We start from the raw sequence: 24,699 nt of genomic DNA on the forward strand, positions 1-24,699 counted from the left end.
TGCTGTTCAGATTGCTTTATAACCCAGCCACAAGCTGAAAACCCCTCCCTACTTGTGCTTTCCACTCTCCCACATGGGCAACACACAGACATGCCTATAAACATGCATGAAGACCTAGATGCAGCCACGGACTGTCCTGTGGTCTACCTCCCATCCTTCCTGCCATTTGCATTGCTGTCAGCTGTTGGCTATACCCATGGAGGAACACAGATGAGGAACATCTGGAGTCTCTCACCTGAGGGCATGGATACAGTAGATCACCCGGGGCATGTTCTTCTTGTCATAGATGTCCGTGGTCTCAGGGAAGAAGGTCTAGCGGGGAGATCAGCCAGTTACTGCCCCTGGGGACTTCTAAGCAGCACCACAGAGAGGGTCTACCTCTCTCATCTGTGGTGTATGCTCCCTTTTCGCTTGGGGTCACTCTCCGTCATCGTTTGGAGAGTTAGACCAAAATAAAAAAAAAGCTATTGGAGACAAGTGAGCCAAGGCTCAGCCTCACAGCTCCCTGGAATGGGTGGAATTCCTGATAATATGCGCAATGTAGGAGCTCAACCCCATCCATCTCACAGAGAGCCTGTGCCCACACTGTGGATTCTTACCAGAAAGGGAATAGGTTGGAAAACTGGTCATCCTCCTACACAGGGCACAGTGAGGCCTGCATTGCCAAGGACCACAAAGGCCCAAGACATATCACTCCTGTACCCAAGCTGGAGGCTGGTAATCAATTGGGGGAGGGGGAGCAGAACTAAGTCACCCTAGGCTTTGCTTCCCATGCCAGCTAGAGCCTATGGCAGGACCTAACCTCAGTACATTTTAGTACACTTAAGTTCGTAACAAAGTATCAAAACTGGAGGATTAAAGTGCCCTAGCTGGGGCTGTCCATACAGTGATATATCAGGCTAAGCCTTTGCTGTGGTACCAGCACCCCATATGGGTGATGGTTCTTGTCCCAGCTGTTCCACTTCTGATCCAGCTTTCTGCTTATGACCTCAGAAAGCAGCAAAGAGTGGCTCAAGTCCTTGGGCCCCTGCATCTATGTGGGAGACCTAAAAGAATTTCCTGGTTCCTGGCTTCGGATTGGCCCAACTCTGGTCAGTGTGTCTGTTGAGGAGTGAACCAGCACATGGAAGATCTCTCCCTTTCTGTCTCTCCTTCTCTCTGTGTAATTCTGCCTTTCTAATATACAGAAATAAATCTTAAAAAAATATGTATGAATAAAATGCCCCAGTCCCAGGGCAGGCACTATGCTACAGCAGGTCAAGTCACCACTGGAGACATCTGCACCTCATACAGGACTGTATGAGTTCAAGTCCTGGCTGTTCCACTTCCAATTTAGCTCCCTGCTAATATGGTAGGCAGCACAAGATGGCTCAACTACATGGCCCCTGCCTGCCATGATGAAAGCCTGGATGGAGTTCCTGGCTCCTGACTTCAGCTAAATTTAGCCATGGCTGATGCAGCTATTTGGAGAGTAAATCAGAGGATGGCAGATTCTCTGATTCTGCTATTCTTTCAAGTAAATAACTATTTTTTTTTAAAGTGTGACACTTTTTAATTTTATTTAAGATTTATTTATTTTTATTGGAAAGGCAGATTTACACGGAGAACAGAGAGAAAGATCTTCCATCTGCTGGTTCACTCCCCAAATGACTGCAATGGCTGGAGCTGAACCGGTCCAAAGCCAGGAGCTTCTTCTAGGTCTCCCAGGGTCTCAAGGCTTTGAGCCATCCTCCACTGCTTCCCCAAGCCACAAGTCGGCAGCTGGATGGGAAGTGGAGCAGCTGGGACATGAACTGGAGTCCATATCCCAGTGTTTGTAAAGAGAGAATTAGCCAACTGACCCATCATGTTGGGTACAATAAATCTTTATTTCTTAAAGGTGCCCCAAATCTACCTAGGACAGACTCTTGCTTCCACCAGTGTCTTCCTTTACTTTTGCTTCCTCATCCTGCAGTTTCTATCTATAGTTTAGAAAACCAAAACAGAATATACCCTACACTTAAAAGTCCTTTGCACCTTACACTGTAAATTCTCTACAACTTGGGAATTTTACACTGACCATTGATTCCTCACGTCCTCCTCCTGTTCAACACAGATGAGCAGGGGCTTCTCTCCTCATTGGCCATAGGAGAAACCAAGATAACAGAGTGAAAGAACATGCTCCTTGCACCCACTGCGGGGTTTGGGCCTACACTTCCGGCTCAGTCTCCCACAATGTGGCATTCCCATACTTCACACTGTGAAGTCAGTGGGAGGCGGCTGACTGCTATGTGCCCATCTCCTGCATGACCTGGGGATCCCATTGCATAATAGGAACAGTACAACTCAGATCATGGAGAGCTCTCCTGCTTTTTGCCCATGGAAGGGATCAGAGACCAGGTTACCTGGCTCAAAGACATACAGCTCCCCTAGAGTAAATTAGCTTGGAAGACACCTGGCAATGTGGGCTAGCTGGTGTAGGGAGCTCATGTGTGTATGGAGGGGGAGTGCAGAAGGTAAGCACCCATCTCCTGGCCCAGTGTTACCGAAGGCAGACCAATGTGGGTTATTGCAGACAGCCAAAAGTTGATGTTGTCTGTGTGACGGAAATGCAAACCAGTTGCCTGCAAAGCAAGGAAAGAGAAGAAAATTCATTTCCATTCACAGCTCTTGGGGCTCCAATGGGTAGTGCCAGGACCATGGCTTAGATTCTAGAGGGCAGGGCAGGGCAGGGGTGAAACAGAGAACCTTGCCTTGTGGACCCTGCCAGCCCAGGACCAGCTGGACATTTGGGAAGGGTGGCACAGTGGTAGGAAACAGAGTGTTGGGACAGAAAAAGCCAAGGAAGGGCAGTATCTTCAGGTGGTCATGCGCACAGGCCTCTGGGCATAAGCTATGGGTGGGAAACTCTGCTTGGTTTCATGGGAGGGGCAATGCAGCCAGCCCCTTTCAGAGGCACCCAGTTCTGGGAAATGAGTCATGTGGCCACTCCCTTCTGTCCCACGCCAGACAGCTGTGAGGTGGGATGGGGCGCAGCTAAGAGCAAGCACGCAGAGGGTAAATGCACTGTGCCTCACCTGGTACCGCAACTGCTCCACATCATAGATCTTCTTGAGGGGCACCACAGAAGGGGCGAAGCAGTGGCCCAGCTTGGCCAGCAGCACCCCGTTGCGGAGGCTCTCCTCCAGCTCCACTGGGGAAGGAAGCTCCTCCTTCAGGCAGGCCTCCATCCAGCTGTGAGCACAAGTACACCTTCTCAGCCACTCCAGCCAGCCATGATGCTTTCTTCCAACCTTCCCTCCCTCATGCCCCTAAGCAGCCCCGACTCTCCCCTGCCTCTATCCTTGCCCAATCTCCACTCTCTTCTTTGTCTATTGCTTGGTTCTTTCTACTTTCCCCTCAAGTTGTCCCACTTGTAGACTGGCCAACCCACAACCCCACTTGCCCCAGTCAGCTCTAGAATCTGCCGGTTCTCAGTGAGGCTTCAGTGGACACTTGCACTATTGCCTGACAGTCTGCTCACTTCTCTCCTTCTTCTTTTTTTTTTTAAGATTTATTTTTATCACAAAGTCAGATATACAGAGAAGAGGAGAGACAGAAAGGAAGATTTTTCCGTCTGATGTTTCATTCCCCAAGTGACCGCAATGGCCGGTGCTGCACCAATCCGAAACCAGGAGCCAGGAACTTCTTTCAGGTCTCCCACACTGGCGCAGGGTCCCAAGGCTTTGGGCCGTCCTTGACTGCTTTCCCAGGCCACAAGCAGGGAGCTGGATGGGAGGCGGGGCTGCCGGGATTAGAACTGGCATCCATATGGGATCCCGGCATGTTCAAGGCGAGGACTTTAGCCACTAGGTCACCATTCCAGGCCCAACTTCTCTCTTTCTACACTGTTCTCTGAGAAGTCAGATACAGAAAGGTCACGTCTGCCCAATGATCTATGTGATTCATCACACAACTTTGATGATGATTAGGGTAGTAGAGAAGCCCTGGGCTGACAGAAGGGAAGCAGCACAAAGAGAGAGAAAGGGGGCAGGCATCTTGAGATGTCTGCATTCCATCTTGGAATGCCCTGGTTAGAGTCCTGGTTGCAGTTTCTTGCTAATGTGTACCCTTGAGGGTTGCGGGGGAGCGGGGTGCAGTAGATGATGGTGTCAGTAACTAGGGTCCCTGCCACTGACATGAGAAATGTGGGCTATGTTCCCAGCTCCTGGCTTTGGGCTGGCTCCGCTCCAGCTAGTTAGGCATTCAGAGAATAATCAGTGAGTGGGATTCTCTGCTCACATTGTCTACTTCTCAAATAAACAAATAATTTCAACAACAACAACAAAAGGAGGGACAGAAAGGTCACAGCCGTTGAAAGGAGAAGATCTACTTTCCTTACTACCTCCTTCACTGCCTCTCCCTCAGCTTCAGCTGTGGCCTGCAGACTGAGGCTGCAACCAGCTGGACTTCCTGCAGTAGCAAGCATTTGCCAGGATCAAATGAGCTAATGCACCTGAAACCACCTTGAGTGTCAGTGGAAGTTATTATCAATGCTGGTGTTTGCATGAAGAAACATCCCCAAAGATCCCTAACTATGTGCTTGGCAAGAAAGTATCCATTTAAAGTATCCATTTCAAAAGAGAGAGATAGCCACACTTTACTCTTTCTCTTTATACTTTCCTTGCCATAGATACCTGATTTCCTCTCTGCTCCATCTATCTGCTTTTCTGGGAGAACATTAATAATATAAAGTTGATTAGAAGGAAATAGTTAAGTATTTATCCTTCCTGTCCTGGAGGAGCTGAATTCAGGATACCCAAACTGCCTCCCAGAGTGTGCACTAGCAGGAGAGTTGAATCAGGAACAGGGCCCGGATGCAAACTCAGGCAATCTAGTAAGGAGTACGGGCACCCCGAGGGGCACCTTAACTGCTATGCCAAATGCCTACTGGGAAAGTTCTCTTTGGAAAAGAATTGGGTAAGTAATGTGGAAAAAATGACACAATCAGAAAAATCATCATTTTTCTCCACTAATATTGGGTTCCAGTGAGGATCACCAACAGACAAAGGCAAGAGAAGGACTGGTGAACTGGGAACGTTACAGCAATCACCAATCAGCTGTAACAGCGATCAGCCTTAGTATTACTAAAAGTGGGACAAGCAGACAGTATGTTCCTCCTGGGAGATGTGATATGAAACACACACCACCACCAAGGAAGTCTTGTCAAAAATGTTGAACCTGAATTTCAACAAGCCTTTAGAGTCAAGATCCATTTATAAGAAATACAGGGTATAGAGGAGTCAGTTGAATGACACCAGGAAGCAAATAAAGTCAGAATGTAGGCTGTTCTACAGAAAAAAATGATCCAGTTTCTTAAATCAATGACATAAAAAGTGGGAAAATGGGAGGTTAACTGATCCAAATTAAAGACTTATGAGGTAAGTGTGATGTACAAACTTTTTAAAGATACTTATTTGAGTAAGCCAAGTGAAAAAACAAACATTCTTTTGTAGACAAAAGGGAAATTTTAGAAGTGGCTTGGGAATCGATCTTCCAAGGATTTGCAGATACTTTAGTCAGGTATTATAACAAGCATTATGGTTACAAGAACAAATGCCCCTGTGTTTGAGACACATATTGAAGTAGGCAGAGGACTTGGAGGATGTACAGTTTAGGATTTGCTTAAAAAAAAGAAAAAGTTGTTGTTGGCAACTCCCCCTTTCTCATAGGATAGAGCTCAGTCCCCCAGCACTTGCACTGGGTGTAGGCACCTGGTGGGGGGCGGAAACAGGGGAGTATAGGAAAGGGAAACCAGAAGGAAGCCCCTTCTGCAGACCCACTTACCGCTTGGCCTCCTCCAGCCGGCACAGGTACTGATAGGCCACGTTCTGCCGCCTCTGCTCGTCCATCTCCTCAGCCGTGAGGCGCTCATCTGAGGGGTGAAGGGAAGAAGGTCAATGAAGGGCACCTCTGAGTGGAGCATCTTCTTGTGTTTAATAATAAGAATATAATTTGTAAGATACAATTAGATTGTGCCTAATTATGGGGTGTAACGTTTCAAAACGTGGATACATTGTATAATGAAAAGTTTTTTCTTAACAGATCAAGCCAGGCAACCCTGCTCAGAGCCCTGAAGCACTTCCCATCTGCCCCTCCTCAGCTTCCCTGGACCCCACCCTTTTTAAAAATTCATTTTATTTATTTATTTTTGCATTCTTTACATAGTTAATTGGGTAAAAAGGATCAAGGGCTACAGGAAAGTGAGTAAGACTATTATTTCCACATTGTTTCCTTCATGTATCTGGGGTAAAGGGGGAGATAAAGGGAGAAGCCCTACCAACTCTCGCACCCATCCTAGGTCCCTGATGTGAGGCATGCTCTGAGGGTCTTGCTCAAGTATTTGTTTTTTTTTTAATAATCTTTACATAATTAGGGTAAAAAGGTTCAAGCACTACAGGAAAATGGGTAAGACAATTAGTTCCATATTGCTTCCTTCATATATCTGAGGTAAAAAGAGATTTTCAGAGAGAAGCCCCAACCAGTCTCCCACCCACCCCAGTTCCCGAATGTGGGGCATGCTCCAAGGGTCTTGCTCAAGTGGTTTTGATAATTCAACAGTTCTAAATTGCTGCCAATCTCGCCATTCCAAGCACGATGAGGTTGCTGAAGAATCCACTGATTGACATAGTCCATCTTAGAGTCTCCGTTTGCCCAGTTTTTCACTGCCAACATATGGCTGAGGTAATTGACTGACTTGTTTTGTCCTCTGTCTTTTCATGGTTAGGGTTCTGAGCCCAACAGTTCAGTTGGGAAGATCCCCAAAGAAACTTTGTCTGAGGTGATCCAGATCAGATTCTTGTGTGAACTTGCTAGTACAGGGCTCGTTACAGTCCATCGCCCCAATCAGCTGGTGGTTGCAATTACTGGGTCAGTTCTGTTTCCAGCCCTTTCTTCCATCAGGCTGGACTGCAACACCCATTGGTGCCCAGCACACTCTTGGCCCTAACATAAACCAGTGGGAGCTGCAGCCTAGTTGGAGCGCCCCACAATAACACCCACCAGGCCCGCCCCCTATCCTGGTTTGCCAGGATGTGCAGCAGACTAATCTAGTCTGTCCCACATCCCATTCAGCTCTCATACATGTCAATGGGCTTTGAAGCCTAGTTCAACCTAATCAACCCAACTATCCAGTCCACACACATGCTATTGGGTACCTTTCTATCTAGCCACCCCAGCCCCTGTCCTGGTTTTGTGCCCTCCAGTAGAAGTGGTAACCCAAGAGTGAGGAGCCCACTATTTCCCTTCTAGGCCACTCCCACTCCTGGATTATGCACTCTCCAGGTAGTTCTGGAGTTTAACTTGACAGAATTAGCCCCCAGTGCCAGCTTCTGCCAGCTGATGCTGTGGCTAAGCCCAACCAACCCTCACCCACTCTAATTTTTGTTAGCACCAGGAGGGACAATCAGCCCAGGCTGGCTTTTCCCTGATTTAGCCTGGACCCCTTTTCAACGGGAGACTTCCCTCTGGATTGGAGGAACCCCCCTTTCTTTTTTTTTTTTTTTTCAAAGATTTATTTATTTATTTATTTATTTATTGGAAAGACAGACATACAGAGAGAAGGAGAGACAGAGAGGAAGATCTTCCATCTAATGATTCACTCCCCAAGTAGCTGCAATGGCTGGAGCTGAGCTGATTAATCAAAGCCAGGAGCCTCTTTTGGGTCTCCCATGTGGGTGCAGGGTCCCAAGACTTTGGGCCATCCTTGACTGCTTTCCAGGTCACAGCAGGGAGCTGGATAGGAAGCAGGGCGGGCTGGAATTAGAACTGGCACCCATATGGGATCCCAGCATGTGCAAGTCAAGTCAAGGCTACTGTGCTGGGCCCGGCACCTTCCTTTCTTCCCTCTCATCTTCCTGCCCTCCCCCTCCTCCTTCCCAAAACCACCTTGCAGGCCCTCTTTCAATGTCTGAGCAGGTCCTTCTGAGAACTTAGCTCTTTATGTTATCTACCCCGAGTTCTCAAGAACTGGACCTATGCCATCCTCATCTGGTACTCTCACAGAGACTGCCAACAGAACCCACGAGGACTTGGCATCCAATAGCCACCATGCAACATGTTTGGCACATAAATCAGAAGAACAAGTTGGGGTGGTCTTTGGCTCCACCATGAAGGCCCTGCTTGGGACACCCATAGCCCACATCAGAGTGTCTGCTTTCAGACCCTGACTCTGCTGTCTATGCCTGCTCCCCAGGAGTGTGCACCCTTGCTGGTAGTGGGTAGTGGCTCCCTGACACCCATGTGGGAAGTCCAGTGTGAGTTCCCAGTCCTGTTGTGAGCCTGGCCCAGGTCCAGCCATTGCAGGCATTTGAAGAGCGAGCATATAGGAGTTCTTACTCTCTCTTTGATTGCAAATAAATAAGAGATAAACAAGTGTGTGAACAAGTCCAACCCTAGTTGACAAGTGTGACTGTAACCCAGGCATAAAGTCTGTGGAAGCGGCGAAGGAAGCAGAGGATTCTACCTGTGAGACAGGTCTTAAAGAACAGGTGGATGGGGCCAGAACAATGGCTCCATTGGCTAATCCTCTTCCTGCAAGTCCTGTTATCCCATATAGGCGCCAGTTCGTGTCCTGGCTGCCCATCCAGTTCTCTGTTTATGACCCGGGAAAGCAACAGAGAACAGTCCAAAGCCTTGGGACCCTGCATCCACATGGAAAACCTGGAAGAAGCTCCTGGCTCCTGGTTTCTGATCAGCTCTGCTTTTGCTGTTGCAGCCATTTGTGGAGTAAATCGGTGGATAGAATATTTCTCTCTGTGTTTCCTTCTCTCTATAAGTCTTCCTTTCCAATAAAAAGAAATTAACCTTTTTAAAAAAATAATGAAAAGGCAGAAAGCAGGAAAATTCAGTCCAACAGAAAAAATTGTCATCTGCTAGGCATGAAGTGTAAGCACAAAGAGAATTTCAAAAGAACACAAGAACATCTTCCCCATCCTTTTCAGCACAGGTCACCCAAGGAGGAAAACAATCTCGAAGCTAAATAAAATAAGGACAACACTTGAATCAAATAGGGCAAGAGAAGGAAGGCTTATGCACACTTCCCACCCCCAAAAACCTCAAGGGGCTTCCAAAGTGACATGTTCCATCTGTCCCTGACTCAGCACTTCATGCCATTCTTACTCCTTATTGCACAGCCTGCAGTAGAATTTGAGGGAGGCGGGACTTGCATGAACCGGCGGTTAAGCAAGTTAAAACACACATCTCCAAGTAAGATTGGAAAACACTGGCCAGCCACAGGAAATCCATCAGTTCCTCTGAAGGGAGAGTGTAACAAGTGTCGGTTGTTAAGCATGGAAAATAAACCAGTGAAGTGAGTGACGTCACCTCAGAGTTATGAATTGAGGACTAAGAGATGGGCGGGACTTGGTATACACACACACACACACACACACAGAGTGTCTCCAAGGGGAAGGGAAAAAAAAATCTCCCAGCCCTCCTCAAGCCTTAAGTGGCTTTCCTCCCACCAATGGCTGGCCACGGCCTTGGCTCTATTCAGGCTATCCAACGGAAACCTGTGCTCCTTCCAGTCTTTCTGCAGCAGGGCTTCTGAAGGCGGACCATCTGCACCAGGACCACCTGGGGCAGCCGCCCAGCAGGGCCGGCTCCAAAAGGGCATTCTGTAAAAAAATAAAAAGTCACAGGAACGCAGGCGCCTGCCATTTGAGAGCCAGAGGCCTTGCCCGGAGCGCATCCTCAAAGCTCCAGCCTTGGCCCGGCGTCCTCGCGGCGTCCTGCGCTGTGCCAGCGCTTGGCAAGTACGGAAGCCAGCAATAACTGCTGGATTCTAAGGCACCATCCGGATCACCTACTGACCCCTCATTCCATAACTCCAGAGTTCGGGATTCAGGAACAACGCTCTGTCGCGCGGCCTCCCCAGCCAGCCAGCAGAGTCCCACCGCCCCTTGCCTGCCACCCTCCCACCTTCTCCCAATCTCCTCCGGGACGACCAAGCCCCGCCAGCAGGAACACTTCTGCTGGACCCTCCTCCAACCCTTCAGGCACTCACAGGCCGCCGGGCCGGGGCCCGCTCGTCTGCCTTCCATGTTCCTCCTTCGTCCAGGTTTGAATCTCCCGCCGCTGGGCCACCGCCCCTCTCCGTTGCCACAGTCCAACAGGACACTTCCGGTCCGCTGAGCGGGGGAACTCTGGGATTTGTAGTTCGAGAGCGCCACCCAGGTGCGCCGAGAAGTCAAGGCGGTGCTATGCCAGGACTACCACGGTTTGTTTTTCCTGCAGGGCACCTTGGCGGTTAAACCTTCTCATTGAAGTCAACAAGCCCTTTCCCGTTCCTCCGTCCTTCCCCGCCTCCATACTCAATGTTAGCCCCTGCTCCACCTCTGGGGTCCCACTAACTCCTGGGCCCACTGGAAACAATGCCTTAAAAAGGGGCGCAGGAGCAAAAGGAACAGAAGCACAGTTCATGTTCTAAAGGAATTTGCTGTTCCCACCGTAGTGGGATCAATTACAGGGAGGGGAGCGGTGGCCATGACGTCATTAAGAGTAATGAAGGTAGGGCCCGGCGCGGTGGCGCAAGTGGTTAAAGGCCTTGCACGCCTAGGATCCCATACGGGCGCCGGTTCTAATCCCAGCAGCCCCCGCTTCCCTTCCAGCTCCCTGCCTGTGGCCCGGGAAAGCAGTCGAGGACGGCCCAAAGCTTTGGGACCCTGCACCTGCGTGGGAGACCCGGAAGAGGCTCCTGGCTTCGGATCGGCATAGTTGTGCTCAGTTGCGCATAGTTGCGCTCACTCCTGAAAATCAATAAATAAATCTTAAAAAAAAAAAAAAAGGAAAAAAAGAAAGATAGATGGGGGGCTGGCATGGTTGCTCAATGGCTAAATCCTCACCTTGCAAGAGCCAGAATCACATATGGGCACCGGTTCATGTCCCAACTGTTCTACTTCCCATCCAGCTCCCTGTTTATGGCCTGGGAAAGCAGCAGAAGATGGCCCAAGACCTTGGGAACCTGCATCTGTGTGGAAGACCCAGAAGAAGCTCCTGTCTTCTGGCTTCTACCTAACTTGGCTCTGGCTGTCGTTGCCATTTGGGAAGTGAACCTAAATAATAGAAGACTCTGTCTGTCTCTTCTCCTCTCCTTGTTACTCTGCCTTTCAAATAAATAAAAAGTATATTTTTAAAAGATGTATTTATTTTCATTTGAAAGGCAGATTTACAGAGAGAAGGAGAGACAGAGAGATCTTCCATTTACTGGTTCACTCCCAAATGTCCACAACGGTCAGAACTGAGCCAATCCAAAGACAGGAACCAGGAGCTTCCTCTGAATTTCCCACACAGATGTGGGATCCCAAGGACTTGGGCTAATCTTCATTACTTTTCCAGGCCATAAGCAGGGAGCTGGATGGGAAGTTGAACAACTGGGACATGAATCGGCACCTGTATGAGATGCTGGTACTTAAAGGTGGAGGATTAGCCTGGGGCCACAGGATGGCTCCTAAAAAGTAAATCTGAAAGTGAAAAAAAAGTTATTGGAGTTAACACAGTGATATAATAATAGGCTAAATCTTACCTGCATGTGCCAGTTCTAGTCCTGGCTGCTCCACTTCCCATCCAGCTTCCTGCTAATGGTCTGGGAAGGCAGCCATAGATGGCCCAAGTGCTTGGGACCCTGCACCCACATGGGAGATCGGGAGGAAGCACCAGGTTCCTGACTTCATATCAGCTCAATTCTGGCCATTGCAGCCATTTGGGGAGTGGACCAACAAACAGACAATTATCTCTGTGTGATACGTGGGTGTGGGTGTGAAACTCTGTCTTTCGAATAAAAACAAATCTTTTCTGGAAAAAAAGAAATGATTGTCATATTTCACTGGGCTAATATCAGGGGTGTGGAAGAGTTCTGGGAAGAGTAGGTAAAGGGAACCCCAACATTTAGGAGGCACTCAGAGGATCTGGCAGGAGGGGCCAGAGACTTGTCTGAGAAGGAAAGGGGCCATCAGGATGCAGGGTGTTAGGAAAACCATTGAAGATGGAGTGGCCAAGAAGCGATGGCTGGGGCAGGGGCTCAGAAGTGATCACTGGGTCTCCGGCAGGTCCATGGGATCTTGGCAGGAGTAGTCACAGTCCCTAACCCCTGCCCCAATCAGTCTGTCTCCTCAAAAGAAGTCTGCTGAGAGAAGGAGCAAGTGGACCAGGCTGTGGTGACATCCTGAAGGTCCAGGCCACAGGTGGAAGCTGCAGGCAGCCTCTGGCACAGGCACCTAGGCACAGTGTGTGACAAGCTGCTTGCTGTGTGGTGGCATACAACAAAGGCTTCAGGGCAGGGACGGGGAGCCCAGCCCCTTCCTGATGACTTTGCTTCTGGAAGGCCACCTTGGGTAAACTAGGGCATTAGGTGCCAATTGTCCTGGCCTATCCTTAAGCCGGATCTGGAATCTGTGGAGATGGGAGACCAGACCCTTCCTGACCTTCAACCTTTTACTCTAATGCCAAATGTGAAAACGCCCCCACAGAAGCATAGCATGTGTGTGTACTCACATGAATGCATGTGTGCGTACGAGAGAGAGAAGCGGGGATCACTTCCAGGATAGCCCAGAATACAATGAAGCAAGCCACCGTGGTGTAGCAGAAGCCATTGATGTGGAGAGCGGAGCTGCGCCTCAAAGATGGCGCTTGTTGACCATTGCTTCGTGGCACAAAGGTGGTAAACAGGTTTTGGGAAGTTACTGAGGATTGGGCCGAGCACGCAGGGAAGCTACGTGACCTAAGTCATGATTGGTGTGCTTACCACATGATGTGAGGAACTGTGTATGGATTGGTTTGAGTAATGTAAAAAGGTCTGGGTGAAAAATAGTTAATGAGGAGATTCTCCCAGGCATGCTTCAAGGCTAGGCTAGAGCTAGAGCTATCGCTATCACTTCAAGGCTATTGCTAGCTAGCACTAGGCTGCTTTTGCTTTACTGTAATAAATCTTACAAGTGCTGTAACTGCTTTCACTTTGCCACAATGCTTGAAGTCTTACCCAATAAACTTTTTTAAGAATCTTTACCGTATCGGGGTCTTGCTCGCGGGACGAGGGACCCCGATACATTGATTGTGAACCGGGGTTCAACCGCAGCCATGTGATCATTCTGTGACCTGAACCCCATGTCCCCTATTCTGTGCATGGAGGGGGTGGGACAGACCAGTGACATCCATAACTCCCCCACAGTGCTCTGGCTCCTTCCCAGAAGTGAAGGGTGGGAGGGGTGTGTGTGCAGGGGTGGGGAAAGGGTGGCAGGTCATAAAGCAACTCACCTGTCCCTGTCCAGCCCTAAGACAGGACACCTGAGCTATCACTCACAGCATTCCCTAGCAACAGAAGGCAGTCCCCTTATTGTCAGGTAACCCCAGGGGCTCTGAGCTGAGAGGAAAAGTAACCCAAGCCAGAGGCTCCATTCCAGAAAGTCAGCGCAGAGAAGGAAGGAGGTGAGACATCCCCCAAACCTGAGCCGTCTGGTGGTCAGAGGGCTGGGAGTGTGTGAGGGCCTGAAAAAGCAGGATTTCTTGGTGTTCTTGGAACCTCACAGAACACATCCCTTCTGTCCATCTCCCCTAAGAAAAGAGGAGAGAAAGAAAGGGGAGGAGCGGAGATCTTTCCCATCCTGGGCTTGGGACTTGTGGGCTTTCTCTTCCTTTTCCTGCCTCTGGGGAGGGGAGCTAGTGAGAAGGGTTGCTTTCCAGGGGGAGGATGCTGACAAGATGCACCTGCTGACACCAAGATTGGATTCAGACTGGAGAGGACCCTGAAGACCAGGGCAGGATGTCATGGTGGGGGCAATGATGGTGTGGACCGGAATAAGGACCTTCAGAGAGAGAATGGAATGGAAAGTTCTGGAGGTGGATGGTGGTGACCAGTGTGCAGTAGTAAGAATGTACTTCTTGCAACGCAGCAGTTAACGTGGGGGTAGGTATCTGACACAGTGGTTAAGATGACGCTCTGCGTCCAGTATCGGAGGAGTGCCTGTGTTAATAAATGTTTAAATTTTATTTGAAAAGGAAAGAAAGACAAAAAAGAAGGCTCCGTGGGGGCAGAGACAGAGGTGGTGCTGAACTGCTCTCTGGGAAAGCTGCTCTGGGGCTGCCAGAGCTACAGACCTAGACGCCTGCTCCCCCTTTTACCAGCGGCATGTCGTCTCCTACACCTGAGGACACCCCACTCCAGGAGCCTGAGCTTGGACACTCTAGCTGCAAGCAGCAGCAGCAGGAGAAAAGGCCACAGCAAGAGGCCAGCATCCGGGCCCTCACTAGAGCTGGTCACAGGGCCCTGCGGGCTGGCCAGGGTCACAAGGCCCTGAGCAGCTTCCAGAAGGCCTTTGTGCTAGCCTCTGAGGCCTCCTCACAGGGGGACAGCCCTGTGCTTCGGGCTTGTGCCTTCAACTTGGGGGCTGCCTATGTGGAAACTGGGGATCCAGCCCAAGGCCTGGAGCTGCTCCTGCGTGCCCAGCCGGAGGAGGAGGCACAGGGCAGTCACCATGGAGACCAGTGTTTCAATGTGGCTGTGGCCTACCACACCCTGGGCCAGCTGCCTCAAGCTTTGGCCTGGTACCACAGGGCCCTGGGCCATTACCAGCCTCAGGGAGACAGGGGACAGGCTCAGGCAAAAATGGGAGCCTGCTATCAGGCTCTAGGACAGCCTGAGCAGGCCGCCCAGTGCCTGCAGGAAGCAAGCCGGGCCTACTCCCGAGCTGGGCAGCCCCGGGCTGCAGCCATGGCACTGGGGGCTGCGGCAGAGTGCATGCTCAAGAGTGGGCAACATGGAGTGGGCGAGGTAGTGCAGGTGCTAGAGGAGAGCCGGAGGCTTGCAGACAGGAGCGCTGAGCCGCAACTGCTGGGTAAGGCTTGGGCTGAGGAGGGAGGCAGGGAGCCTGTGGGGCCTGGGACAGGGGAAGAGGGCTAGGGGCTGTGGCATCTGTCCCCCTCCCCAGCCTCAGTGACCCCTGGTGTGTCCTCCAGGTCAGCTCTATAACGACCTCGGCCTGGGCTACTCCAAACTCCAGCTGTTCCCTCTGGCCGTGGAGGCCTTCCAGCAGGCACTGGCCCTGTGCCAGGGGTCCTGGGAGCGGGCCACGGTGTTGGGAAACCTTGGGATGGCCCACAGTGCCCTTGGTAACCATTGGGAAGCCCGGGAGTTCCATCACAGAGCTGCCAGCCTACATGGTAGGTGCCAGGGGCTGGAAGCAGGGACTCAAGGGGAGGCTCCATTCTTTCCAAGGGACCCCAAGGCTTGGAGGCTTTGGGGGCCAGGGACAGCCAGACCGAATGGACAGCTGCAGGTCTGAGGCTGGGCCCTGGGTGGCAAAGGAACCATGGGCAGAAAGAGCCAGAAGGGTATGGGAGGGAGGCCTGAAGTGGGGTGCAGCTTCCCTCTGGCCAGTCCGAGCTTTAGCTGCTGCACCTTGCCTAGCTGCAAGCTAGCTGGTTAGGGAAGACATTTCATACACACGACCACCACCCCCACACGCAGGAGGGGTTGGCCTCTGTGCTGCCCCAGAGGTGCACTAGTAGGCATGGGAGCCTGGCCCCGCCACCATGATTGCCCAAGCCTCCAGCTCAGGACGAAGTGGGCTGTGTCCTCAGGCTCTGCAGGGCGGCGGTGGGAGCAGGGTCGGAGTTTCGGCAGCCTGGCCTTTGCGCTGAGCCAGCTGGGAGACCACGAGGCCGCCAGGGACAACTACCTGCACGCCCTGCAGGCAGCCCGAGACACAGGTGCAGGACGGGAATCTGCGAGCGGTGGGCGGTAGGAAACCTGGGGGGCCTGGGGGGCCTGGGGCAGGGCACAGGGGGCGGCTCCATGCGGTAGGGAGAAGCCCTTTCAGACTGCCTTTCCCCAGGAGACACAAAAGGACAGTGGCAGGCCTGTGAAGGGCTGGGGGCCGCGGCAGCCAGACTGGGGCAATATGAGCACGCTTTGGCATACTACAAGGCAGCGCTGGGCTGCTGTCAGGTGAGACCCTCTGTATCCGCTCCCCACCCCCGCACCCTTCATCTGCTCCCAACCGTCCCCCTTCTCTCCTGCACAGTATGGTGTCAAAGCCCGGGAATGGATTAGGAGATGACGGGGGAACCAAGCCCCCTTGTCATGTTCGTTGCTTTCGCCAAGGCCATGCCTGCCTCTTGACCAGGATTGCCCCACGCCCCTCAGGAGGAGTCGGATTCTGTGCGGGACCGGCTGGTGGCCAAGCTGGCAGACGCCATGAGGACCCACTTGGTGCAGGTGGGGGACTGTTCTGGACTCTTAGCCCTGGGGAAATGACACCTGAAACCGAGAGCGGCGGGAGTGGGGGGGGGGCCCCACGAGGGAGAGCCAGTGTTCTCAGGGTTGCTCCGCTTGGCTGCTCAGGTGTGTGCTCGTCGGCCCCGGGCTTGAGTGTGTGGGATGCATGCCACGTGCCCTGCAGGGTGAGGGGGAGGTGAGCGGAGGTGGCCCGCCGCCGAAACCGACACCAGGGCGGCCAGTGGCCATGGCTGACTGGTAAGCAGCCTATCGGGTGAGGTCAGCGGCGCGAGCCAGATCGGGCGGGAGAGGGGTGAAAGTCCTTGGCTGCAGTTCCGTCAAAGACCACAGGATGGAGATAGTGTTCCAGAAAAGTTCCTCTCTCCCCTGGCCAGGTCTCTGTGAGGTCTTTGCCCAGAGGCTTAGGTCTCTCTACCTTCCCCTTCCTCTATATCTCCTCTCTCCAGAAAGTCGTCCTGCTTCCTCCAGCTGCCTCCTCCCACTCTGAGCTCCTTCTGGAAACTTCCACCCACCCAGAAATTCAAATCATGCATTAATTTTTAAAAGATTATTTAATTGTTAAAGATTTATTTGTTTTATGGGAAAGGAAGATTTACAGAAAGAAAGACAAAGATTTTCTGTCTGCTAGTCCACTCCCCAAGTGGCTGCAATGGCTGGAGCTGAGCTGATCTGAAGCCAGAAGCCAGGAGCTTCTTTTAGGTTTCCCATGCGGATGCAGGATCCCAAGGCTTTGGACCATTGCAACTGCTTTCCCAGGCCACAAGCAGGGAGCTGGTGTGAAGCAGGGCCACTGGGACAGGAACTGGTGCCCATATGGGATCCTGGCATGCAAGATGAGGATTTAGCCACTAAGCCATCACACCAGATCCACATTAATTTTTTTTAATTAAAAAATACTTATTTATTTGAATGTTTGAGTGACCACACACACGCAAGACAAGGTTCTTCTATTCACTTGTTCACTTGCCAAATAGTTACAATGGCGAGGTCTGGACCAGGAGGAAGCCATCTGGGTCTCCCGCGTTGGGGCAGGGGTCCAAGCACCCGGGCCCTCTTCTGCTGCCTTCTCAAGTGCATTAGCAGGAAGCTGTATCAGAAGTGGAGCAGGAATAACTGAACCTCGAACTGGTACTCATATGGGATGTTGGTGTTCAGAGGCAACCCAACCCGCTGTGCTGCCACACGGCCCCTCTAATATTTATTACATGAACTTCACAGATCTTATATCTGAAGACTAGACCACCACATTCATAACCTGCATACAGAATTAAATTAGCCAGAAGCTTGGGTACTCTCTGTGGGGTCTGTCCTAATTTCCCGTGAGCTCTGTGACAAGCCCTGGTGAGGGTGGTCAGAATCTGAGGGGGTGGGGCGCGTAAAGCCCTAGGAGGGAGAATCAGGCCCCGTGGGTGGGCAGGCTGGCCAGGTGTGATCATGCTAACTGGAGACCTCTGAGTGGCCTCTGCCCAGAGCGTGGAGCATGGAATGTGATTCTGAGCCACACACACACACACCCTGGCTTGTCTCCCCGAAGCCTCCATCTATCAGGGACAGCCACTGTGTGCTTTTCTCAAAATCATCTCCCTGGTTCCCCTTCATTCCAGAGAAGGTCCCAGGCTCCAGGCAGGGCCAGAAGCCATGCCGCAGGTTCCCAGCCCAGGTGAGTAAGACAGGGGTGGAGCGCTGGGCCAGGGGCGAGGCTCCAGGGAAAGCGGGTTTGGACACAGTCAGCCACAGCTTTGGGGGCCTCATGAGAACCCAAGAGGAGAAGGCAGGGGGCAGCAGTGTGCATATGCCCTGCCTACACCCAGCTTCCTACTCCTGCAGATCTCTCGGCAAGTGGCAAGATGAAGAGGATGAGGAAGGACACCAGGAGGACCAGGAGGGGCTGATGTGTCAACCCAGGTCACTGGGACCTGGGAGACTGCAGCGTGAGTCCAGGCAGGCTGTCCTCCTGGCTGCACCTCTCCCCACCCCTCCAGTTCTCAGTTCCCTCCTCACCATCCCACAGCAGGTGGCAGGGGCACTGGTTTGGCACTACCCTGACTTCCCTTTTGCGTTCATGGTCATGAAGCTTCCACAGCAGAAGCAGCACTGCTGGTCACTGGTGGTGTTGACTTGGCCTTGCTGGTGCTGTCTCTGCAGCACAGGAGCCCTCCTCCCCACTCCTCGCCCCGCAACCCCAGCCAGCTTCGAGCAGCCCATGTTTGACTGCAGCTTTGGGTGCCCTTTTCTGGGTGCACAGCAACCAGTGCATCCTTTGACAACCCCTGACTCCTTCCCACCGTGGTGGTCCTTGGTGCGAAGTAGCCTGCAATGAATGTGTCTGTTCCCATCCCTGCAGGCCCAGGACAGGGGGCCCATCTTCCCCCAAGAGTGGAGCATCCTGGCACCCTGACACCTGGCGGTCTTGAAGGCAACAGGTGTGTCCTGGGTGGGGATGGGGGACAAGAGGAAGAGGCCTGTAGGACAGCACAGGGAGTGGCCAAGGAGGCTGGAAATGATTTGGGGGGAACCCGACCTCTGCTCAGGCTGACAAAAGAAGTGAATGGGCTTGGGATACAGGATTCCAAGTGTTTGGTTTTTGCCCTTCAGCAACTTGAACAACCCTCATCCAACTCTGGTGACCCGGGGCATCCCCTGCTCCCTGCATGGCCACAGAGCAACAGAGAACCCTGCGGAACATGGGAAAGTGAAGCTGACCTGCTTACCTGCTTACCTCCAGGGGTAAGGGCCAGGCCCAGGGGAACCAGATAGAGTGCAGGTGGTTATCTGTTCCTTTCCCAGGCCCCCACATTCCATGGCAAATCTCTCTGTTTGGCTCCTACAGGTCATCCAGGTGGCCCCAGGAAACCTTCAGCAGGAACCCCAGAAGGAGAGCCCCCCGGTCTGGCTTCTGCACAGTCACATGACCTGCACTGCACTGTCCGCAATCTTCACCTCTGCAGCACGTCCCCTTACCCCACTTCCTGGCTTGTGGGGATGGAGCCCTGCATGGCACAGTCATTCCAGCCTGCAGGGACCCGGACGTGCTGTGGCCCTCTGGAGAAACACCAGGCAGTTCTCCATGCTCCTTGGTGGGCTTTTCAGACTCAGACTTATGCTTGGAAGGCCTGGACCAACTTTCTGGCTCCTGGCTTGTTCAGCCCAGTCCTGGCTGTTGTGACCATTTGGGCAGTGAACCAGCTGACAGAAGTCCTCTCTTCCCCTCCATCACTCTGCCTTTCAAATAAATCTTCAGAGACCCTTGGCCACGCCTCCCCCTGCTGTGAGCATGGGCAGGCCAGTGGTCTTTCCAGGGGTGAGCCTTGGGGCCAGTATGCTCAGGAAGACTGCAGGTCCTGTTTCCCAGGGCCCTCTGAGGATACCCCTCTTCCTCACAATGTCCCAACACCTAAGCCTGGACCATGTGCTCATCAGCAGGAGCTATGACCCACTAGGGGAGTTTCCTAGGTTCCCCCTGCTCAGGCCACACTGACCCAGATCTCACACATGCCAGCAGGTGCTTGTCCCTTACCCAAGACAGCCTGCCCCATTCATCTTGGTCTTTATATGAGCTGGTGTGACCCAGACTACCCCACACCCTGTTTTAGGGTGCTCACACTGGCATACATGTGTAAGTCAGTTCTGGGGTTGAGCCAGGCTTGGCCAGTTCATAGCACTCAATGGCAGATGAGAAAACCAAAATGATGTGCAGGACAGGCTAGACTGGGCTGGAGGAGGTGGGGCTCCCACTCAGCGCTCTCCCCGTTTTAGTGTTTTAGTCTTCTCTTTGTTTTGAAAGAAGCCCCACCCCCATTTTCTTTTTAATGATTTCTTCAGTTGATGTGTCTGACCTGTGGTCAATCACTTGTACACACTGTCAGTGCTGAAGGCTGTTTCCTTTTGTCAAGTGGAGGGAGCTCGTTGGCTTTGGGTTCTTGTGGGGACTCCGGGAACAGACTGGGGAAGGGCTGGGGCCCAGGCCTAGGGACCGGGGGTTGCAGCCCAGTCTCACGATTCCACTTTAATGTGATCCTTGATAACACTAGCTAACAATATACATTCCTCATCAATAAAAGAGAAAATACAGGGCCCAGCACAACAACTCAATGCCTAAATCCTCACCTTGCCTGGTATCCCATATGGGTACTGGTTCATGTCCTGGCCGCTACACTTGCCATCCAGCTCCCTGCCTGTGGCCTGGGAAGGCAGAGAGGAGGCTGATCCAAAGCCGTGGGACCCTGCACTTGCATAGGAGACCCAAAAGAAGCTTTTGGCTTCGGACTGACTCGGCTCCGGCCATTGCAGCCATCTGGGGAGTGAAGTAGCAGATGGAAGATCTCTTTCTCTACCTCTCCTTCTCTCCACAAATCTGCCTTTATAATAAAAATAAATCTTTTTAAAGTGTAACACATTAAATTTTTTAAAAAATAAAGTTTGATACACACTCCTATACACGCCAAGCCTTGTCTTGGGCTGCCACATAAGTTAATTTTTTTTTTTTATAGATTCATTTTTTTTTTAAGATTTATTTATTTTTATTGGAAAGGCAGATATACAGAGCAGAGGAGAGACAGAGAGTAAGATCTTCCATCTGTCCGATGATTCACTCCCCAAGTGGCCGCAGCGACTGCAGTTGAGCCAATCCGAAGCCAGGAGCCCAGAGCTTCCTCCTGGTCTCCCCCGCGGGTGCAGGGTCCCAAAGCCTTGGGCTGTCCTCGACTGCATTCCCAGGCCATAGGCAGGGAGCTGGATGGGAAGTGGGACCACTGGGATTAGAACCAGCACCCATATGGGATCTAGCGTGTTCAAGGCAAGGACTTTAACCGCTATGCTATTGCACCGGACCTGATAGGTTTTTTATTTGAAAGTCAGAGTTACAGACAGGGAAGGAGGAAGAGAGAAAGAGAAAAAGGAAATTCCCCATTCATTGGTTTACTTCCAAGATGGTCATCACAGCCTGAGCTGGGCCAGTCGCAAGCCAGGAGCTCCTTCCAGATCTCCCACATGGGTGCAGAACCCAAGACCCTCTTCCACTGTTCTCCCAGACATATTATCAGGGAGCTGGATGTGAAGTGGAGCAGTTGGATTAGTTGAACAGTACCCAAATGGGATGCCAGTACTGCAAGTAGCTGTTTAACCCACTATATCATGCCTCCAGCCCTGAAATTAATTTTCCCACAGCTCTGGAGGCTGAAAGTTTGAAATCGGGGTAGCAGCTGAGCCCTTGCGACCTATCCACCCTAATCCCTCCCCGAGACCCAGAGCCAAACACCACCCATCGTTGAGGGTCAGGAGTTCAATACAGAACTGGGAAGGACAACTTTCAGCCTGATCCTAGTGCCCTGATAGCAGTGGGTTTGGTATTCCCTAAGCTTTTCCCATAACCATGTGCTGCACTGTCAAAAAATACTTGGCGCAAAATCTATTTTTCTCTAGGTTTCTGGAGCCCATGGCATCAACTAAAGTTTTTTTTAGCAGTTCATCCAACCTATTTAAGGTTTATAAATTTTCTATTCCCATAGAATCTGAGAGAAAGTTCTTTTACTAGTTAATTCACTCTCCAACAGCCACGGCTGGGCCAGGATGAAGACAGTGAACTAACTCCATCCGTGTTCCCTTCTGGGCATCACGCGCTGCTCCCAGGGTGTGCCCCTGCAGGAAGCTGCGGTTGGCAACGCTGGAGTCCCAGGTGGTGACTTAGCCGCTCCTGCAAACGCTGACCCCCAAGGGTCTTTTGTAAATATAATAGGGGAGTAAAGTGTGATATTCTGGTAAAAACAGAGAGCTGGTTAAATTAGCTAACACATGAGCCTTTAATTCTACAAAAACGTGTAGGAGCGCAATAAGAACATTAGTTTGATGGATGCGTCAGGTACCAGGTATTTGCCACGGTACCTGGTACTGTGGGGTACCTGCTGCCCTGCTCCAGCACGAGTGAGCTCTCCATCATCCTCGTTCGCCCGGAGGAGCGACCACCAAGAGGGCCCAGGTGCCCTCGGCCGGGACCCAGTCGGGGTGCGGACCTTCCGCTGCGCTGCAGAGCCGCGATCGCTCAACAACACCAAAGGGCGACGGGGAGCAGGACACTCGGTCACATTGCGTACCCGTAAAACGCCTGCTGACCGGGCTGCTGAAGAGCGCGCGCACAGGCGCGGGACAGGCAGACCCACTTCCGCCCGGGCGCGCCTGTGTCCCCTCCCCGGGGCGGGGCGAGCGCCGCGCAGGCGCAGAGGCCGGGTCAGCGCTCGGGGTCCGCGGCGCGCGGGGCGGGCTGCATGTCCGGGCTGCGGGCGCTGCTGGGACTCGGGCTGCTGGTGGCGGGCTCGCGCCTGCCGCGGCTCCCGAAGCAGGCCGCCGGCGTCTGTCGCCCGGGACTCACGTGGTGGAGGCCGCAGCCGCTGGACCCGGCGGGCCGCAGGCACTCGGAGGTCATGGCGAGCACCGCGGTGAAGTACCTGAGGTAGGCGGGGTCCCGGGGGTTGACATGTCGGTCCCCGCGGCGCTGCTGGCGCGACCGAGCGCCCGGGGACGGGGACTCAGGCCGAGTGTTTTCCTCAGCCAGGAGGAGGCCCAGGCCGTAGACCAGGAGCTGTTTAATGAGTACCAGTTCAGCGTCGATCAACTTATGGAGCTGGCTGGTCTGAGCTGTGCTACGGCCATTGCCAAGGTCAGTGGTCTACTCTCGACCTTTGAGGGCAGCGGCTCGCTGGCCAAGCCCCTCTGGTTTGGGCGCGGAGGGGTGTGGAAGAGACCACACAGGTCCCTGCGACAGCCCCCTTTGACTCTGCCTTCAGGCATATCCCCCCACATCCATGTCCAGGAGCCCCCCTAACGTCCTGGTCATCTGTGGCCCTGGGAATAACGGAGGCGATGGTCTGGTCTGTGCTCGGCACCTCAAACTCTTTGTAAGTATGAGAAGCCATGGCGGGGATGGAGTGGGCATGGGATTGCAGTGTCTGGCTTGAATTACCACACTGCTTTCTTCCTAGGGCTACCAGCCAACCATTTATTACCCCAAAAGGCCCAACAAGCCACTCTTCACCGCATTGGTCACCCAGTGTCAGAAAATGGACATTCCTTTCCTTGGGGAAATGCCCTCTGAGGTAGGTGGCTCCCACTCATCCCGCAATAATCCCTGCTGGGGGCTGTTTTTCCCTTGCGTTTCCAGGCAGGGGTCACGTGGTGCCTGGCATGGAAGAGGGACCAGGAGTTGTGCTGACTCCCAGACACCTCCCATCCCCCCCTCCTCTTCCCTGCGCAAACACTTAAGCTCCCCATCTCTAGGGCCGGAGTGACTGCCTCGTCTGAATCCTGTTCTGCAAGCGCTAGGATGTAGGGATAGGACGCAGGAGTTACAGATGAAGAGACTGAGGTGCAGCTGATTGGTTTGCACACAGAATGGCTTCATGGTTGGGCTGGGATCAGCGTGAGGCCCTCCTGACTCTGCGCCTCAGGGCTCCCACACTGGCTCGCAATGGCTGGCGCACAGCCTGCTCCATTTGGCCTGTCCCCAGGGACAGCGTCCCTATCAGTGGGTGTAGCAGGGAAGCCCTTCTCAGCTACTGGTCTGCCATCCTTTCCTTTTCCTGCCCCGCTGTAGCCCATGATGATCGATGAGCTCTATGACCTGGTGGTGGATGCCATCTTCGGCTTCAGCTTCAAGGGGGAGGTCCGGGAGCCGTTTCGCAGCATCCTAAGCATCCTGGATGGACTCACCGTGCCCATTGCCAGCATCGACATCCCGTCAGGTGCTGGGCAGGGCCCAGAGGGTGGGGTCTGGGGTAGGGGTAGGAATCGGGGCCCTACCCCAGATCATCAGGGTGGTCCCTGGCAGGTGCAGGCCTGAGTCCTAGCTCAGAATGGGTCTAAAGTGACTTAACTTAGAGGGGCTGGAAGCAGAGTTTAGGAGCCCCCAGTTCCATGTTGGGCCCATAGAGAACCTGAAGGAGCCCCTAGGATGGCAAGCCCTCTGCCAGGGGGGAGGGAAGAGGGGACTGGGTGGACGCACTGCATGGGCTTCTTAGCACTCCAGGACTGAGGTGAGCAGAGGGGCCAGACAGCCAGCTGCTTCTGCACTGCCTGTATGTCACCCTGTTTCCAGGATGGGACGTGGAAAAGGGGAGCTCTGGAGGGATACAGCCGGACCTGCTCATCTCTCTAACGGCACCCAAGATGTCTGCAACCCAGTTTACTGGCCGCTACCACTACCTGGGGGGGCGTTTTGTGCCACCTGCCCTAGAAAAGAAGTACCAGCTCAACCTGCCACCCTACCCAGACACAGAGTGTGTGTACCGTCTGCAGTGATGAAAGTGGCAGCATCCAGCCCCCCCAGTAAAGACTTAGTGCCTCTCCCCCAGGATGGTGGCGTCCTGGGACCCTTGTGGCAATAAATGGTTTGTGGGTGATGGCAACCCCAGAGCAGTACCTGGAGGACCTGCTCTCTCTGGGGGGGGAAGACAGAACAG

The 24,699-nt window shown here is 52.8% G+C and overlaps 3 protein-coding genes across 5 annotated transcripts in view; 2 read left to right on the forward strand and 1 right to left on the reverse strand.

Annotated features, from left to right (window-relative positions):
• Positions 1-10,061, reverse strand: part of IQGAP3 (IQ motif containing GTPase activating protein 3) — a 36,250-nt gene extending 26,189 nt beyond the window's left edge. Inside the window, exons 1-5 of one of the 2 annotated variants that reach the window (XM_040998477.1) lie at positions 10,025-10,061; positions 5,806-5,893; positions 3,057-3,213; positions 2,526-2,603; positions 236-312 (exon numbers count right to left, since the gene is read on the reverse strand). In XM_040998477.1, coding sequence (XP_040854411.1) covers positions 236-312; positions 2,526-2,603; positions 3,057-3,213; positions 5,806-5,893; positions 10,025-10,061 — 437 coding nt within the window. Of the gene's footprint in view, positions 1-235; positions 313-2,525; positions 2,604-3,056; positions 3,214-5,805; positions 5,894-10,024 lie in introns of those variants that run through there. The other variant, XM_040998478.1, reaches the window with a different exon arrangement.
• Positions 10,062-14,140: 4,079 nt separating this feature from the next.
• Positions 14,141-19,247, forward strand: TTC24 (tetratricopeptide repeat domain 24). The gene is made up of 7 exons (XM_040999372.1): positions 14,141-14,846; positions 14,968-15,171; positions 15,592-15,720; positions 15,846-15,958; positions 16,157-16,228; positions 16,413-16,486; positions 19,080-19,247. The coding sequence occupies exons 1-7, from the start codon at positions 14,141-14,143 to the stop codon at positions 19,159-19,161; spliced, it is 1,380 nt and encodes a 459-aa protein (XP_040855306.1). The 3' UTR covers positions 19,162-19,247.
• A 3,235-nt stretch (positions 19,248-22,482) lies between these two features.
• On the forward strand, positions 22,483-24,658 carry NAXE (NAD(P)HX epimerase). 2 transcript variants are annotated; one of them, XM_040998817.1, is made up of 6 exons: positions 22,483-22,694; positions 22,793-22,901; positions 23,029-23,139; positions 23,224-23,337; positions 23,835-23,982; positions 24,336-24,658. In XM_040998817.1, the coding sequence occupies exons 1-6, from the start codon at positions 22,510-22,512 to the stop codon at positions 24,536-24,538; spliced, it is 870 nt and encodes a 289-aa protein (XP_040854751.1). In that variant the 5' UTR covers positions 22,483-22,509; the 3' UTR covers positions 24,539-24,658. The 2 variants fall into 2 exon arrangements, with proteins under 2 accessions (XP_040854751.1, XP_040854750.1); XM_040998816.1 differs by having other exon boundaries at positions 22,487-22,694; positions 23,891-23,982.
• The last annotated feature ends 41 nt before the right edge of the window (positions 24,659-24,699 follow it).

Source organism: Ochotona curzoniae, unplaced genomic scaffold (assembly GCF_017591425.1).
Source record: "Ochotona curzoniae isolate NIBS_2020 unplaced genomic scaffold, NIBS_Ocur_1.0 scaffold_1037, whole genome shotgun sequence".
Taxonomy (NCBI): Eukaryota; Metazoa; Chordata; class Mammalia; order Lagomorpha; family Ochotonidae; genus Ochotona; species Ochotona curzoniae.

Bases quoted from the DNA above. Each gene is read 5' to 3' on its own strand.
- NAXE (XM_040998816.1), top strand. From the start codon at position 22,510: ATGTCCGGGCTGCGGGCGCTGCTGGGACTCGGGCTGCTGGTGGCGGGC. The intron at 22,902-23,028 runs GTCAGTGGTCTA...CTCTGCCTTCAG, and splicing joins GTGCTACGGCCATTGCCAAG to GCATATCCCCCCACATCCAT. The intron at 23,140-23,223 runs GTAAGTATGAGA...CTTTCTTCCTAG, and splicing joins CTCGGCACCTCAAACTCTTT to GGCTACCAGCCAACCATTTA.
- TTC24 (XM_040999372.1), top strand. From the start codon at position 14,141: ATGTCGTCTCCTACACCTGAGGACACCCCACTCCAGGAGCCTGAGCTT. The intron at 15,172-15,591 runs GTAGGTGCCAGG...CTGTGTCCTCAG, and splicing joins CAGAGCTGCCAGCCTACATG to GCTCTGCAGGGCGGCGGTGG. The intron at 16,229-16,412 runs GTGGGGGACTGT...CGTGCCCTGCAG, and splicing joins TGAGGACCCACTTGGTGCAG to GGTGAGGGGGAGGTGAGCGG.